Genomic DNA, 18,772 nt, shown 5'->3' with positions numbered 1-18,772 from the left:
GCATCAACAAGCCAGGCTAACCGGCCTGAGCCCAAAGACACAGAACTTTATGTGTTCGGTTCACATCGGGGCAGGTATATATTCTGACCATGTACCAGCTTCACATTGGACTGGGCAGGTTCAGCACTCCACAGTTTAGTATTGGCGAGACTTTTTTTAAACCTCTTTTGTGCTAAATTAATTACAGCATTGTTCGGATTACCCAACATGAGTAGCATGTTCTGAATTCTTTACTGATGGTCAGATTGGGACAGCTAGGTATGAAAAATTGCAATTTCTTGGGCTTGCATAGGCTGTGGTTGGGTTTGGGTTTGGGTTTTTAATTTATACCTGAGCAGACTGCTAAAGCTTCAGGTATTCTTTGTATTATGCAAGTGCCAAGCAATTAACATCTCCATTGACACAGATTCCAACCATCTATTTATGGCAAACCAATGGCACTACTATTGTTGAATGTCCATTATCAATACTGTGGAGGTACCATCATTGATCAGAAACTAACCTGGTCCAACAGTATAACTACAAGGTCTCAAAAGCAGGTTTAAGGCTGAATATTCTGTGGCAAGTGACTCACCTCCTGAATCCCTTCGCCCTTCCCACTATCTACAACGGACAAGGTCAGGAATATGATGGAGTAACTTCCATTTGCTTGTCTGGGTGCAGCTCTAACACATTCATTCAGGAAGCTCAGCAGCAATTAGGACAAAGTAACCTGTTCAAATGACATGTCATCCTCCACCTTCAATGTTTCCTCCAGTCACCATTGGTGCATAGCTGCTGGATGTAACACCTACAAATGCACTGCAACAACTCAGCAAGCCTTCTTTGACAGCAAATAGCAAACCACTTCCCTTTACAGCCTAGAAGCACTAGAGTGGTATGGAAATGCCCACCACCCTTTTGTTACACACCGTTCTGACTTGGACATTCAGTCTGTTCTTCATTGCAGCTTGGATCAAAGTGCTTGCACTCTCTCCTTAACACAACTGTGAGGTGTTCTTACAGCACATGGGTACCGGCAGTTCATAACAACCTTCCTCAGGCTGTTCACACTTAGAATGATGGGAGACAGGAGGAAAGTGTAACCCACAGTGTAACCCTTCGACTCTGTCATAGAATGATACTGCATGGAAATAGGCCCTTTGGCCCATTGAGTCCACCCTTTTACACTAATCCCATTTATTCTATGTTTCCCATTAACACCCCCAAGATTCCATAACTCACCCACACACTAGCAGCAATTTAAAGCTGCCAATTAATCTACCAACCCACACATCTTTGGGATGTGGGAGAAAACCTGCAGTGTCACAGGGAGAGCGTGCAAACCCACACAGACAGCACCCAAGATCAGGACTGAACCTGGGTCACTGGAGCTGTGAGGTAGTAGCTGTACTAGCTTCGTCAGCGTGTCTTCAGTCACACTTCTCTCAAATTCCAACACCCAGCACACCACCAGCATCACCACCTTCCATCTTGAAGACTCTGGAGCTCCTGTAATTGTTGCTGCCCCTTCTTGTCAGCTTGTTGATCCCCTGCAAAGATGTTTAAATTTCTATCCTCCATTGGCCTCTGTACTTGGAGGAAAAAGTGTACAGACAGCACGACAGGAGCTGTGTTAATAGAGGGATCATACTGAGTTAACTTGTCTGACTTTCTCTTCAGAGATGCTGCCTGAACATTTTCTAGAATTTTCTGATTTTATTTCAGACTTCCATCATCTGCAGTATCTGATTTTGGTGCAGCAAACAACATTTTCTCATAAGCTTAATCCATTTTTTTTTAAACAGTACTTTTGGTAACCCTGCAGCAACCAATGAACTGCAGGCAGGGCAGGGCACATGACTCTTAGCACATTTTATAGCACAACTTACTCAGGAAACAGTAACCACAGCAATTTCTCCCAATACAAGCAGGATAATTTTACCCGAAAATTGCACTGAGTGAAGGATAGTTGCATATATTTTATGAGAACAAAATCAATCTCTGTCATTTGCAACAGTGTGATCACCAAGATAGAATGGCAGGGGAATAACTGAATCATCTTTTTTTTAATGCTTTTACATTTTCTCACCATAGTTGCAACTGCCTGTGGTCAGTAGGTGGCAGAGTGTGTTGGCTTTGACTTTTATAAGTTCTGGAAAGCACACACCTACAACTCACCCCTGTAATATCCAACACAAAAAATCTCAATTTTAGCCATGCCACCAGCCAAAAATACAGGTGCTTTTCTGATATGAAAGAACCTACAGAGAGTTCGCTGTGCGCCACATCTCATGGCCAACTTTAAAGAGCAGCCATGACAATGAAGACTTTTTCCAACCCAATCCCCATTCAAGTGCTGGTAGATGGGGATATACCTTAATTCAATGAACATTTTATGCATGCAGTCACCATGTACACAATGATGGCTCAACATTACTACCATTGTTCTTGCACATAAAAAACAGAAAACACTCAAACAGGTCATGCAACATCAGTGAAAAGAGAAACAGATATCTTGTTTGAAGTTGAAGATCCTTCGCCAGACCCTTCTAAAATCAACTGGTAAGTGGTAGGAATTCTAGTCTTTCAATTTCCAGTCTGTGCAGGAATGGTTGACTTCAGTCAAGCCAGCAATACAAATGGAAACTATAAGGGAGACATTGCACTTTAAGAGAACCTGGCCACATGAGAGTTCCTCACAGTCAGCACTGAATGTACTGAAGACAGTGTAAAATGGAGGACATTGCAATTATTGGCTCCAATTGGGTCAGTGACTCAGAACCCTGCCCACAATGTCAATGACATCATGAGTGGCCAGGCCACTCATCCTCAATCTCATCCTCCATCAACTAAACCTGCAACAGGACCTATAAGTGCTGCTCTGAATTAATCCAAACTACCACATGACTATCAGGAGCCTGAGAGCTGCTGCTCAACATTCCAGTATGGACAAAGATGGAACCCCGCAAAACCTTATAGACTGTTTCCCTCCAGCGGAAATCTCAGATGGATACAGCAATCAGTTAGACAAACCTTTTCTTAGAATCAAAGCTGGTAAGGTACGTATATGGATCTGAGAAACTCAATCTATTGCTCAGAGTTGTAATAGGTAAGGCACCACAAAATAAATTCTACATATTGGATAGAAACAGATGGACTTTAATGCATAAAACTCATGCTAATAAGAATAATCAGCACTTCATGCTATACCATTCATGAGAGTGTGCTCGTATATTAATATAAATGCAATGCACTATAAGTACATTCTTTCTTCTTGAATTAGCTCAGGTTTGTCCCCTACACATTTTATCCAATTTGCTTTGAAGCGTGAATGCCCAAAAAGGAACATTTGCCTTCTCACCATGATAGATTTAGACTGTAACTGTGCAACATAATTATGGAAGAACAGGAGTGTTCTTCTGTCAGATAGAATATGACCTCATTCCGGAGACAAAAGGGATTAGAACTACCAAGAAGTAGAAAGTTTTTGGTCTTTCAATCACAAGTCTATGCCAGATTGGTTGATTTCAGTCAGAGAGACATGGTATGCATAATCCATTTTCTTGAATGTGGTCTCGTGACTTGTGTTGAAATGTGTATGTGTGTCAAAGACTAAGTAAGAACAGTACATTATTTGGCTGTGATGTTCATGCAGGTAAATTACTTACTGGTAAACCTTCCTAATGAAGATTGAATGATGATTGAAGATCATCAAATGAAAATAAGCAATGAAGTTGGAGTATCAGGAAACCTGGAAGTGTACTACAGCAGGATTTTGCAATTGGAATAATAGTGAGACTGTCAGTGTTCACTATTAGGAAGCAAATTCAGTGTCTGCACATGCTCAGTTAAACACGAAAAATCGGGAAGCTGCCATCCCTTTTGCCTTGTCCCCCAATATGTTTCCGTAAACCACAACCTGAATCCCAAATTTAGGATTAAAAGACAGCAAGGACACAAAACTGTCTGACTAAGCCATTACCTGTCCATAAAGCAAACCAAGAAAATTAGGGCTGGTGTATTCAGATGTAAGTGAGTTTTTAAATAGTGTGATAAATTAAATTGTAGCTAAACAATATCATTGGATATCATTCAATTATCATCGAATACTTAATTTTACAAAGCTGGGATCTCATTTTTTTCTTATTTTGAGGGATATAAAAATAGATTCTTTTTAATTTAAATTCTTTTACTCTTATCCATTATAATTACATTTTTGTTTTGCTTATTACATGCTTTATGTCCATAATCTTAAATTGTATTAAATATTCAAATTTTAGCAGTTTTATTGAAAGGGCATTGATCCAGCACATTAACTAAGCCTTTTGTCATACAAATGCTGCCTGATATGATGAGAATTTCCAGCATTTAAAGTTTTTTAAAATTCCGATTTATAATTCCTGGTTTGGAGTCTACAGAGCTTGGCAAGGATTTGCTAGTGCTGCTTTCTCTACTCATGTATACTCTAGTTCTAGCGTGGAGGATAGCAGGTCAAAATAAAACTATAATCCTTGCAAGCTGAAACTTAAAACCCTTACCAATTACCTGTGGGCAGCAGCAAGCATAATGAACCACAAGGAACACTGCATCATCACCGACCACAAGATCCCAGCCTATAAATCTTTAGAAGGCGAATAAGAAAGTCAATTGGTTCTAATATTGCAGGCTGCAATGGTGAGCTCGAAATTATCAGAAGGTTTGGCAACGAGCCACCTGCATATCTATTGGGAGTTCTGCAGAATCAAAAATAAAAAATAAAAAGATTATTATTTCAAGAACTCACTTGTCTCTCATTTCAAATTTTGAAAACACTAAGTGGATCAAGTCCTTGAACAGAGGGACTGAAATGGCTCCCTAGGCACTACAGATTAATATCTATGCTGTCACAATGTTTATTCAATATGGTTGCTCTGTTTGAAGTCCAGCAACCCCTTGCTTCAGTTGCATATTGCAGTTTCCATTTCCAGAATGTTTTGTTTTTTCTGGCATTCACTCCCCCTAAACGGCACTCTTGATGCAAGGTTTTCCAAATTTTACTTACTGGCAACTCACACTTTTAAGAAAAAGAAATCCTTATGAAGGTGTGCACAACTTTCAAATGGTGTGTCCTCCTTTAAAAAATCTCCATGTAGCGCTTACAAATAGACCTTTAAAACTTCCATGACGTTTAAGTGATTAGGCAAGAAAATGCATAATTTGGGGAAAAATGAAATTGTCAATTTGACCGAGAAGGGATAATCTATTGGAAACATAAGAGGCTGCAGGTGCTGGAATCTGGAGCAACACAAAAGGTGCTGGAGGAACTCAGTAGATCAGGCAGCATTGATGGAGACAAATGGACAGTCAACGTTTCAGGTCGAGACCCTTCATCTAGACTGGAAAGGGGAAGATAGCCAGTATAAAAAGGTGGAGGGAAAGGGTTTCCAATCCATTGGAAACTTACCTTTTACTGGCTTACCTGTTACTATTCTTTGCCAATTGCACCGAGGGTCCCAAAATTCTAGAACTGCAGATGCCTAGACAGCGACTGACCAAGTGGCGGTAAATGAGATTAATATAGATGGGTACTTGATGGTTGGCATGGGGATGTTGGGCTGAAAGGTCTGTTTCTGTACTGTTGGATTCTAAAATTGTTGAAAGGGACACAAAGAATTTTGGAACTTCTTTACACTGTCCCTATGGAGCAACCAAGGTAACTCATGGCATGGTTAATTAGCATTAGAAGGCAAGGCATCTTTATTAAGGGAAACAGCTATGTTCTCCAGGTAGAGAAAGAAGGGTTGACTTTAATTTCAAAGGCATCAAGAAGGGAATGTGGCATCATTGTGCTGAAAATCAGCAGGAACTTGTACCATTGGGTCGCACTGAGTAGTCTCAACAAAAGACAATCCATCAATTGCCCAGGTAAGTTTTCAATAATGTTTCTGGTGTGACAAAGAATGTTAAAGCTCTGCCTAGCCTCAACAAATTGATTCTGCATGACCCTGGAGCCAGCCGTCTGTACTTCTCCCTCAGCATCAATGGGAGTTTTTCTCCAGTTATTGAAGTCAGTTTGTTCAATCATCCCTGGCCACAGAGTTGTACAGTTGCTATAGTATGGGCTGGCCAATAATATTGGCTTCCATGGAATCCAATAATGGTGTGCAATGGGTGGCCAATGGCCATATGTCAATTTCTAGTCTTATACAGGAGTTATAAAGGGGATTTGAGGATAAAGTGTTTTTTTTCTAAATGGAGAGTGGTTGATGTCTGGAACTTGCTGGAATCAGATACAATCGCTGTGTTTAAGAGACATTTAGATTGGTGCTTGTACAGGAAAGGCGTAGAGGGATACAGCAAATGGGGTTAGTGCAGATGGGCAAAAAGATCAGTATGTACATTATGGACCGAAGGGCCAGTTTCTCTGCTGTACAACTCTATGACTTATGACAGTTTGTCACGGGGCAGGGGATTCTCAGTGATAGCTCAGTAGATCGGCTGAGAGGGTTGGAAGTGATTTGCATAAACGACGTTCCTTCAAGAGATAAAGCAGGCTGCGCTGATCACAATATTAGCTGCGCATTAAATGACAAGTCATTTGCATGGATATATGTATGTATTTTTAGATAGTTATTCAGGTCTTAAGTCAGTCTTTGGTGAAGTGCCCCACCACCTCCCATACAACAGGCACATGCAACGTTTAAACGTCAACTACTCTTGCACTTTCCAGTGAAGGGGTTAAAAATACCACAGTCCCATCCTTTGAATTATCTTCCAATGCAAAAGGATGGAATTACTCACCAACTGAATAAATGATCATATCTTTAGGATAGGTTTGGTAGCAAGAGGGTGTCTCCTAATACAACGGCACTTACAATTAGACAGTGCGGTCCCTGGGAGATTAGGTGATAATCATACATTTTGCTCCTGACAGCTGGCGAAGATTCAAAGGAATTATCCCCACCCTTTTTCTTTTTCTAACAGCCCTTAATTTTGCCTCAAACAACTCCAACAAGATTTTGTTCAGCTGCCAGTCTGAGGTAATTACATTTTCGTAAAGAATAATCATCCAAAGTAATTGATTTCATTGATGACCAATTGTCAAGCCTTGTATCCATTTAGTGCTTCCACTGATCTTTACTCATTCTCACATGATTTCTATCATTATTTGCAATGGCTGCAATCAAAAAGCTATTCAAATAGCATTTGCAGTACCATGCTTCATTGACAACTGAAATCTTCTTTGGAACACTCGGGAACCAAAAAGGAAAGGTTTACCTTTAATATTAGAAGAGATCTTTCAAAAAAAATAGGAGTGGGGTTTTTTTTTGCAGATATTTTGGGAGAGTTGCCACATTTTGCCTCTTTCAAAGGAATGGGTTAAATTGATTTTCAATCCCATTGCACTGAAAAACAACACAGTGCTTTGCATTCAAATTTCTGAGCAATAATCATCTTAGGACATCCCCTAGACTACTTCACAGCCAATCAAGTACTTCTGCTGTGTTGTTACTGTTGTAATGGAATTGTTGTATGGTCCAATCTACTTACATGGTGCCACACTCCAGCTCTTCATTAATTTCACATCAACTCACTTTTAATTGCTGAGCAGCTTGCTACTAAAGGGAACTAGAGGCTCACCACAGACTGTTCTTTCTAAACAAAGCTTTATTCCATGAAAATGTTTGACTATTCCCGGCAATCAAATGCTGTCACTGTTTTATGGCTGCGGCGCTAAGAATCTGTGGGGGAGGATACTGCCATCTGATTCCATTCTCATCCCCATTTCAGAAGCTGGAGAACTACTGGCAATGGTTTTCTTCTCATTCCTCTATGGTTATCACTCATGTCTCCCAAGGATCTATCTTTAGCCACCTCCTCTTAACCAGCAGCAAGCCACCCATCTGCAACATTATCCAAAAGTGCAGTGTCGGTTTCTTTAGGTACACTGATGGCATCTACTTTACCTCATCCCCATCTCTAAATCTCTCCACTAGCTCCAAACTGTCACATTGGTTGTCTGAACAGAGATTTCTTCCAACTCGGTGTTAGAAAGATCAAAAACATTGCCACAAAATAAGGCTGTATCCCTCTTCCTTTGGACCGTCCGAAGCTGAACTATGCCACTTAGTATTCTGGTATCGTAACTGAATCCAAGATGACAGGCAGATATACTAGCACGTCATCACTAAAGCTGCTGATTTTTACCTATGTATCTTCATTCAACTCCAGCCTTGCCCAATTCATTCACTGTTGAAATCACCACCCATGTATTTGTTACCTCAAGACTTGATAATTCTGAGGCCCTCCCTTGATTTACCCTCTGTAAACCTGCAGCCATTGAAAATGCATGACCTAACCCATGCCAAGTCCCAACAACCTTGGCTTCACAAAGTGCATTGGGTCCCATGAAGGCATAATTTTAAAATAAAAACAGGTGATGTTGTAAATACTCAGCAGGTCAGGCAGCATCCATTGAGAGAGAAATAGGGCCAATATGACAGGTTAATGACCTTTCATCAGAACCTTATTTACAAATCTTTCCATGGCCTTGCCCCTCCTATCTCTTATATCCTGCAGCCCAAAATCCTCCTGGATACTACCCCTATCCTGCTGCCCATCACTGAATTTAATTGCTGCACATTGGTGGTCATGCCTTGCAATGTCAAAACCCAAGCTCAAGAACCCCCCCCCCCCTCCACCCCCACCATACCTGGGCGTCTCTACCTTGTTTTTCTCCTTTTTAAACACAACTCTTTGGGCCAGATACCACTCATCAGCTTTAAAATCTCCAGAGCTAGCTGATTGGCAGATTCAGTTGGGTAACCCTTCTGTGAAGGGCATTAGTATGTTCTGCGATGTAAGGATGCTTTATAAATATGTATTATGATAGGATAATTTGCAAGAATTGGTCACATCAATAACATTACATTTATAATTCATCAACTGTGCGTTGTGCTGACTCTGGACACCCTAATAGAGTTCCCTCTGGATGCGCCAGCTCCCTCCCACATCCTGAAGATGTGTGGGTTGGCAGCTTACTTGTCCTCTGTAAGTTACCCCCAATGTGTAGATGAGTGGTATAATCTGGGGGAATTCTTGCAAATGAGGGGAGAATAAAATGGGCTAGGATAGCATCAGTAAAAGATGCTTGTTTGATGGTTATCATGGATTTGTCAGATTGAAGGGTCTGTTTCCATGCTGTTTCTCTCTATAACTCTACGGACAGGCTGCACCACTTCCCTAATAATGGTGAAGAACCATCCAATGCTTCCCATAGCGCCATCACCCATTAAAACAACTGCTGCAACAGTGGATGGATGTCTCAGGAGCCAAAATGAAATCTTGAGCAGTCCACACAGGTCCATCACTGGGACGTGACCACCTTTCCTCTTTTGGAGTAGAATGTTACGACAGTGGGTATTAAATTGATGCATTGATCACCGAGACCACAAGGGGAATTGGAACAGATTCCATAGTAGCAAACACCTTGCATATTGTGAGTCCACAAGGCGAATGCAACATCCGTTGCTTCATCACAGAATGATTAGTTCTCTGGCTGCAGAACCTCGCATTACATGGTGAGCTAATCTGCACCGTCCAGTAGTTTCTTGAATTGCAGGGAACCATGCCATGTTTTATTGCAGCCGGCAGCGCCTGTCACTTGTGGTTGTTCAGTCATGAAAGGGAGCATGTGATAGCTGCCTCCATTACCATTACAATACTACACGTCTTTTCTTCTTCATTGAAACAAGATTGCCTGCCATTGAGAAACCCCTCCCACACACATTTCCATGTTCAATTAACAGCTCTACAGAAAGTTATTAATGAAAGCAGCTGCTAAAGAGCACTCTGAACCAATGGAGGACTGTAACCCAAGCTGTAAATAGCACGTTGTAAATTGCTTGTTACTGATGCTGTCAATGCGTGCTGGGAAAGCTCAGTCAGCTCCACTCCATTCCATCTGTTCACTCTACTTTGAATATTCCCCCCACCCCCTGCCTCCCAACCTCCCACACTGTGCTGCCACAGTTATAGCTTGCCTAAGTTTCGGGGAAGACTGGGTAAACACTAATTAAATACCACACAATTACAGCAGCTTCAGTTTGTTGTCCATTTTACTTGCAGCCATTGACATTGCTTTGGGATGGAGGAAGGTACACAATGTACAGTTTCTAAAAAGACACACCAGCTGTCACATAGCCAAGCTCACCAGCTAACAAGGGAGACACTGCATGTGTTATTATCGGTCACTGAGAACAGACAAAGTCACCTTTATCAAGTCAAGAATGAGTGAATGGATATCAGGTCAAGAAAATAAGAAACAGAAGCAGGAGACACAGGAGATTCTGCAGATGTTGGACATTTGGAGCAACACACGCAAAATGCTGGAGGGACTCAGCAGGTCAGATAACATCTACGGAGGGAAATAAACAGTCGACATTTCAGGTCGAGAACCTTTACTGTCCTGATGAAGGGTCTTGACCCGAAACGTCGATTGTTTGATTCCCTCCATGGATGCTGCCTGACCTGCTGAGTTCCTCCAGCATTTTGTGTGTGTTGCTGCAGACAAAAGCAGGCGTAGGCCTCTCAGCTCCTCATGCCTGCCCCTCCGTTCAATAAGACACAAGCTGCTCCAAACCAATGCCATCAACCTACTGCCTCCTCCTTCTTCCAGGAGTACGGAAGTGTTTTCACTACAGGCTTTATCAGCTAAGATTTGACAAATGTAAACAGGAAATTCAAAACAAATTCAAAATTAAGCAAGCTGGGCGATGTTGTCCTTTCAGAAGTCACAGCACTAAATCCACAATGCATTCAACAAACAACAGCAATCTTTAGCTAACACCACAGAGATAAAGAAAATGTTTTCTAAGTGTAATTGTTCATATTAATAGTGAAATACATGGGGAATTACTCAATGTCTGATTAAATGTTCCTTTTAAGTGAAACATTGTCATTAGCAGGATGCCCATAATTGGCTTGTATTGTATTTATCTTGGCTGGGAAAGAAGCCAATTGCTCAGAGATTAACCTTCACCAAGCTACGTTTCCTTTGCAATTTTCAAAGTACACACATGGCTTCTGTTGTAACATATGTGGAAATTATTTTTCTCTGAAATTCCAGCCATGAATTCAAAAATATGTCAGCAATGCTCAGGATGATTCCCCCTTCCCTTTTTCCTGTGATCTCCCAAAAGTGTCCCTTATAAGAAGACCAATTTACTGATGAGGAAATGATCAAGTGATGCAATTATGTACTGGATATCTATGAAGGGATCTCTTATTTCTCTTTCAATTAATGGAAGCACCTCCCAAACAATTCTTACATCACTTTAGTCAGTGTGACTATGCAAGGCCAGTCTTGGATCTGCTATAAATTATAATGCATGGGCAGATGCAATCAGTAAAGAGAGAAAATAGCTCTTTTGAAAAGAAACTTCAAAAGAAAATTAAACATTCTATAAGACCCCACATTTGTTGACTTGCAGTGCCAAATAGCATTTGATAATCAACATTGCTGTTAAAAGGAGTCTTATAGCGATAAGCTCTAACTTTTTCACGTGGCAAGTTTGATCTGTATCCATGATCTTAACTAAGGAATTCAACCAACTCAATGCATTTGCCTGGGGAGTCAGCAGTAACACTTTGTTCTCACACTGCATTGACCACTACATCTCAGACACGCTGGGATTCGTTGTTGCTTTTTGCTGATGTCCAATTTATGCAAAAAAAAAATGGTCAATGCACTGCATTGCATCAGGGAAAGTTCATAGCAATATTAAGTGTGAAAACCTTACAAAGTCCTTCTCGGTATTATATAACTGTCGGGAAAAGTCCTTAACACAAGCCTTAAAAATATTAACCTTGAATTTGGACCCTTTGTGCATGTTTTTAATGCACAAATCATGCTTAAAAGTTATTTTCTTTGGGTTAGATTGCACTCGCGATCACTTCCAGGTTGCTTTGCACCCATTGGGAAATGGAAATGGACCTGGGTGTTTTTTGCAAAATTCCTCTTCGTGAGGGTGGCACTTTCCTGGCTTTGGTCACGCTGTAGCCATTTCCACCTTCACTGGACTATTTGCTGCATTAAGGTGCAGCCTACAACCCTAATTTATTAGGCACAGTAAGAAAGCAGGGAGCAAACTCCACAGCAGACTGGCAAAATAATGTGAATTGAAGGATCCAGATGTGATATAGATGGTTAACTCACAGTCTCTGCCAGATTCAGTTTACCATGCTCAGTTCCTCTATGCAAACATCACAGCGTGCTCCTCAAATAATAACAGCATTTCTGCATCATGAATCTACATGCGACATCAGCCATCAGACTGACCAGCTTGTAGATTGCTGTGGTGTGGAGCCATGCATGGTGTGAGAATTGATCAGGATGCCGGATTGCATTGGAGGTGGCCACTGACACTTCTTCCCCTAACCTCCATGACAGCTTTCTCTACAGCTAGTCACTGGGTTCACCGGAAAGAGGTTCTTTAACATCTCCCCCACTGATCAGAGCGGTAATAACGCAGCAGCTGTGAGCTCTGCCCTCAATTTCTAATGGGATCTGCACAAGTCCGGTCTTGGCACATGAAATGCTGTGCAAAGTACCATAATGCTACTTTGAGCATTTATTTTTGCTCAGTTTCACAAGCACTTTCCAGAAAACCGAACGCACATAAGCACCAAGCGCAACAAAAGAGGACGAACTCCACTTTTTAAAGCAGTTGTATTAAATCAAAATTAATTCAAAGCATAATTGCCAGTCTCTTCTAATAGGTAAAGGATGACTTTTCTTACAGAATCTCCTGCAACTGCCAGCATATGGTTTCCAATTGACAGGTTCAGGCAACCATTGTGGCTGGATGGAAGTATTCCCTGATTAAAAATGTTGTTTTGGATCAAAGCATTACAGCAATCTTCAAAAGTTTAAATAACCCTAATTAATTGCATTAATTAACTTGAAAATGGCACTACTAGTAATACGCTGGTATAATGGGTGTAAATTATACTTTTGGATGGATCAAGTAAACACTCTTTTCAATGAGAATAAACATCAAACTACAATGAAATGTGAACACTCCTTAAAGCTACTTCAGGACTAGGTCCAGTTCTCCTCACCTAGGAATGTATTTGATCTAAGTCGACACTTCACCCTGCTCTGCTACTTTAACTTTTACCCTTGCTGGCTCATTTATTGAGTAGAGTCTCAGTTCTTACTTCTATCAAGCCTCTCTCTCTGTATGACCTGGTTTCTGTGCAGTTCACACACATAACTTGAGCTCCATTAATTCAGTCTTCCATCTTTATTGAACAGAGATCAAGTTAACAAGTATCTATTTCTGTATATCCATTACCTTCAAGTTGCAACTGTCTGCCCTTATTCTAAGCCACAGACTAAATAATATTGCAGAGCCTGTGCTTGAATTGAATAACAATAAGCTGTGATCGTGGACTAGAAATGGCAGTTGCCATTCTGAAATTGTTAATCTATCATGAGGGTAATGAACTTAATGACAATGAATCACTTTATTAGTATCTTAGGACTCCTATGTTCAAACCACTGAAGAGTTCAACCAAAACTATACCATCAGAGCGAAATCAGAAGGAAATGTTATGAAAAAGAACTGAGGCATAATCAGTTCCCTGACAAACAACAGGTCTATTATTGTTCATCTCAACAAAGGGCTGCAAGGATTTCTACTCATGAAATTTACTTTGTCCACTTGGAACCATCTCCACCACCCTAAATATTCACTCCCCCAGCACATCATGGCTGCAGTATGCACCACCGACAAAATGCAATGAATTACTCATGGTGGCTACTCCAAAAGCACCTTACGAACCACCACATGGAAAAGGACAGCAAGCACATAGGAACACCACCACCTGGAGGGTCCAAGTGACACACCATGTTGACAGGAAAACGTATCACCAGTGGCTGGTGTAAATCCTGGAACTCACTACCCAACACTATTGTGGGCATGCTGTCACCAGAATGACTGCAGTGGTTCAGGATGGTGACTCATCATTATTTTCTCAAGGGGATTTAGGCATTGGAAATAAATGTTGCCCTTGCCAATGACACCCACAAACCATAAGTACATTCAAGAAACCTAATGTGATACAGGCAAATCTGATTTGCTCTGTGAGAAGGCGTTCTCCAAATTTTCTGAAGTCACTGCACCTCCTGAATCTCCACTCACACTGCATGTTGACTACTCATGTGAGTCACTATGTGCTGTTAGGCAGTTTCTCATTCTAATCCATTAGATTTTAGAAGTTATACAGAAGGTGGTATTTTTCCAGTTTATGGCCTGCCTCTGAACATCTCAGGACTTGAGCCAAAGGCCTGCAATGGAGAAATTGTGACCATTGCAACTAAACTGAAATTTCCAGGACTCAAACATTTTTCTGAGATGGCATTTTTTTTTAAAGTAAAATTCAGTCAACCATCCACTCATTTAGGGTCAGAGCTATTCAGACTATTAGACCCGTCACCCCAATAATTCCCCAACTTTTTGGCAGTCAAATAAAATTAATGATATCAATGTTGTGAATAACCAACTACAGACACCAATACCAAAGGAATACTCGCATCAGCTCAACTGGAAGCCACCTTTCAAAAAACACCACGTATTGGTGATCAGCTAGAAAGCAGGGGCATAAAAACCAATATCGATGTTCTGCTGAACCCGTCACAGCATTTGAGGCAGAGTAACATCTTCATCTCACACATTTACCAATCATACAACTTCAAGCTTGAGATTTCAGAAATATTTCACAGTACACATTGTACAGTCATACTTTAACTCACATAATTTATAGTCCTAAGTTCATAAAACATAAAAGACAGACCTGAAAATAATTGGGTGCCCACCAATTACCTTTATACATGATCTGCCCACTCTGATTTTAGGGAACTGTTGAGGAACGAACTGGCCATATCAGTAGAACAAAATGAAATGGGGTAAACCTTCATTTAGGGGGTGTCCCATAATGTCCTACCTGTCTGTGCCTCTTCTGAAAGCGCTTCTGCTTTCCATGGCCATGACTCAAGCTGTGGTCATTTTCCCTGTCAGAACTTCCATGGCGGTAGCTGTGCCTATTCTTGTTGGCATGGAAACTTAAGCCATTTTGCAGTTCGTTGCGTTTTTTCTTTGCAAGGGGATTCTGAAGCTTCTCCAAGCGCTCATGGGGTTTTAACGCAATGTCTTTCTGCAATAAAAAAAGGCATTCTATACATCAAACTGTTTACTACCATCATATCAATATTTTTACTTCATTCACCAAGTATTTCATAACTTTAACTATTCAACATGCAGAAACCAATCTGGTTGAATTGCAAAGATTGTATCGTTATGAAAAATCATTCAAGTGGACAAAGTGCTGTTCAAATTTACAAATCAATAACTAATTCTATAAATTCAGTCTTGTGGTATAAAATTATCAATAAATCTTTCCTAACGCACATTACAGAATAATGTTAAAAGACCAACAGAACACAGCAACAATACATAAGAGTGGTAACATTAAGTAGTTAACAAAAATTGTTGTCTTTGGAATTGACAGCATTTGTTTCTTATTTTGGTCAAACTATAAGCAGGTTAAATCAGTATTTGGCTCAGATATTTTTAATTCTTGCTTTCTCTCCTAGCCTGCTTCATTCCAGATGTTTACTGTTTGCAGTGCTGAAATCTAAAATCTCAGATACATCAGATTGCAAATGACTTCTGTCCAGACAATCGATCGACTTTTTAAAAAGATACTCGAACACATTTTAGTAAGATATTAATGAAATGTAGTTTTTCTTAACTGTACTGACATACTGACTGGTTTATGAGAGAAATAAAACATTAGTGAAATAACTAACATCACACAAGTGCTAGAAAAGACATGAAGTCTCTGCCATATGTGGCTTGATTAGGTGCTCAGTCAGAATGCTTTCTTTGTAAGGCAACCTTTTTAGTCTCCATAGTATTAGACTAAATGGGCTGAATGGCCTTGGTTGTACTATTATGATTCAACTGATACCTATTTGATGAATGGGGATCTTGTTCAATGAAGGCCCAAGAAACTGAGAAAGAATCAGCTGAGCTCAAATGAACAAACTGAAAAACTGGATAATGGATACTGATTATTTTGTCCTCATAGGTCTTGGTTCAGGAGTTACTGATGACAAGCTACACTGTCCTGGCGAGGGTGCATCACTGTCGAGCCTCTTCCTGTACTCTACCAAGATCCACACATGGGCTTTTCTACGAAGGCATGGCTTCATGACCCTGAATGGGAACTCTAGCCACACTATAAAACCTTGGCCAAGATGGGAAAGGACTGAGAAGGCACAGTTTCGATTCACTGTCTGAAATGCAATCATCATGAACTGGATGGACACCCAAGAGGAAAATAAAAATCAAAGGCTCTAGGAAAAGAGCTGAGGAACGGGATTGTTTGGCCCGCTCTTGTGGAGAGCCGTCATGGACTTAATGATTTGAATGGCCTCCTTCCTGCAACTCAATGAACCTGAAGTCTTTCTCAGTACACAGAACCAAGCCAATAAACAAGCTGTGGCTGAGAATTTATTCAAGAGCAGACAAATGCATTCTTACTTTAAAAATAAACATTAATTCCAAGAAGCACTCCAAGTACAAGATAACTTCAGCTGCAGCAAAAGACTGCAGGAGCTCAAAATCCAAAACCAAAAGAGAATGTTGGCCACTGCCATCATCCTGGTCTTGTTCAAGATAACTGCATTTTGTGTTTCAGTCAGTTCAATGCTTTTTATACCAAAATTGTCACTGTATTCAATTACAATGATACAATTATAATAGAGACACAAGAGACTGCAGATGCTGGAAAATCTGGAGCAATACAAAAAGCACTGGAGTAACTCAGCAGGTCAGGCACCTTCTATGGAGGGAAATGGGCAGTCGACACTTCGAGTCAAGACCTTTCATCTGGACTGGAGAGATAGAGGGGAGACAGCCAGTATAAAAAGGTGGAGGGAAGGGGTGGAGCAAGAGCTGGATGATAGGTGGATCCAGGTGAGGGTAGGGTGGGGTAGGGGGTGGGTGGTGATAGGCAGATGAGGGAGGAAAGTGGGAATAATGTCAGAAGCCGGGAGGTGTTAAGTGGAAGTGACAAAGGACTGAAGAAGATGGAATTTGATCGGGGCAGACAGTGGACATATAGCATTTAAAGAAAGTTTGGACAGTACTTAGAAAGGAAAGGTATGGAGATATATGGGCCAAATGCAGGCAAATGGGATTAGCATAGGCAGGCATCAAGGTCGGCATGGACGAGGTAGGCTAAAAAAGCCTATATCTGTGCTGTGCAATTCTATGATTATACTTCGAAGTGCAGTCACAAGCAACCCAAATTTTTCCAGACACACCAGATCCCCTGAACTGTAATTACACAAAAGTACTAAATTTGCAATGTTATTTTTGTTTCTCACAAAGCATATTATTATGAGCCGTCTGGATAAGGTTGCTCTGTTAGTGAAGGATTGAGTGCAGAGGCTGTATTATGGACGCACACCCACTGGGAGCTAGACTGAAATTGTCCAGACACATTTCCCTTCAGGCTCTGTTCAACTGGCAGAAATGCAAGAGGATTTAACACCAAAATCCCCTTGGGATGGATTTAGTCTTGGCCCCAAAGGAAAGAGAAACCACTCCTTCAGCCCCAGCGTGCTTGCTATTTTCAGCTTGCATTCAACAGCACCAAAGCAACTCAAAACCAATGGCTTTTTTTTCTATAGGACCACTGAAGTGTGAAGACATTGGTCCTAGTGCTCAAAAAACATCTGTCACGGTGAAACTCAATAAAAATCACGTGACGCATCAAGAGACAAAAAAAAAAGCAGTTCTGTGCCAGGCACATGCAGTTATGCTAACAACATAACCTTTTGTGCCCTCAGCAATGTATTCCAGTGGGAACCACTGTGGGTTAAAGAGTTCAAAGAACAATGCCCTTTTTATTTGGCACACACGTGCTAAGTTTTAAAAGCCTTGTATCATTCTATCACCAGCTGTTTGGTGTGAAACAGCAGGTGCTACAACATATACATTGCAAAACGTGCATTTTAATAGTGACTGCCACCTCCTCAGGACAACCAAAAAAGCTTCAAAACTAACAAAAGCCTCTTGAGGCACAGCCACTGTTAAGATCATAGTGAAGAATTTTAACAGACAACAAACCAGGGTATAAAAAGCATATTTTTAAAATTAACCTTTCAATCAACTTTTAGTGTGAACAGAATAAAGATTGACAAATGCAGCTGAGATTTTGGATGTCATAAACAAACTGTTTAAAAAATTAAATAAAAATCCTTTTTATTTTAAAATAATCTGAAGTAAATGAAATCCAAACACAGCAAATTTGTATTTTAAGGAACAGAGAGGGTTGCTGAGCAATAGTTAATTGTTTGATCATTCAATAAAGACCACTCATATAAAAACAGAAAGTGCTGGAAATACTCAAGCAGGTCAGGCCACATCTGTGGGTAGAGAAGCAAAGTTAATGAAGGATCTTCAACTTGAACCATTAAATCTCTTTCCCTTCCCACAGATGCAGCCTGTCCTGTTGAATATTTCCAGCACTTCCTGTTTTTATTTTAGATTTTCAGCATTTGCAGTTTGTTTTATATTCAAGATTTACATATATTTCATGCAACATGAAAAAGTACAGTAAAAGAGAAGGCTACAGGTAAATGGGATTATTATAGATAAGAACAATAGTTGGCATGAGCATAGTGGGGAGAAGGGCCTCTTTCTGTGCTGGATGACTCAATGACTAGTCACTAAAA

General features: G+C 40.6%; 1 protein-coding gene across 8 annotated transcripts in view; it reads right to left on the bottom strand.

The window, feature by feature from the left end:
* auts2a (activator of transcription and developmental regulator AUTS2 a) overlaps nucleotides 1–18,772 on the bottom strand; it is a 940,688-nt gene that overhangs the window by 679,001 nt on the left and 242,915 nt on the right. For all 8 annotated transcript variants that reach the window (XM_052035563.1, XM_052035562.1, XM_052035568.1 and 5 more), the window contains exon 3: nucleotides 14,971–15,180. In XM_052035563.1, coding sequence (XP_051891523.1) covers nucleotides 14,971–15,180 — 210 coding nt within the window. The remainder of the gene's footprint in view (nucleotides 1–14,970; nucleotides 15,181–18,772) is intronic.

Source organism: Pristis pectinata, chromosome 21, assembly GCF_009764475.1.
Source record: "Pristis pectinata isolate sPriPec2 chromosome 21, sPriPec2.1.pri, whole genome shotgun sequence".
NCBI lineage: Eukaryota > Metazoa > Chordata > Chondrichthyes > Rhinopristiformes > Pristidae > Pristis > Pristis pectinata.
Note: the sequence above shows the minus strand (reverse complement) of the source record. Positions and strands in the feature narration are given on the sequence as shown.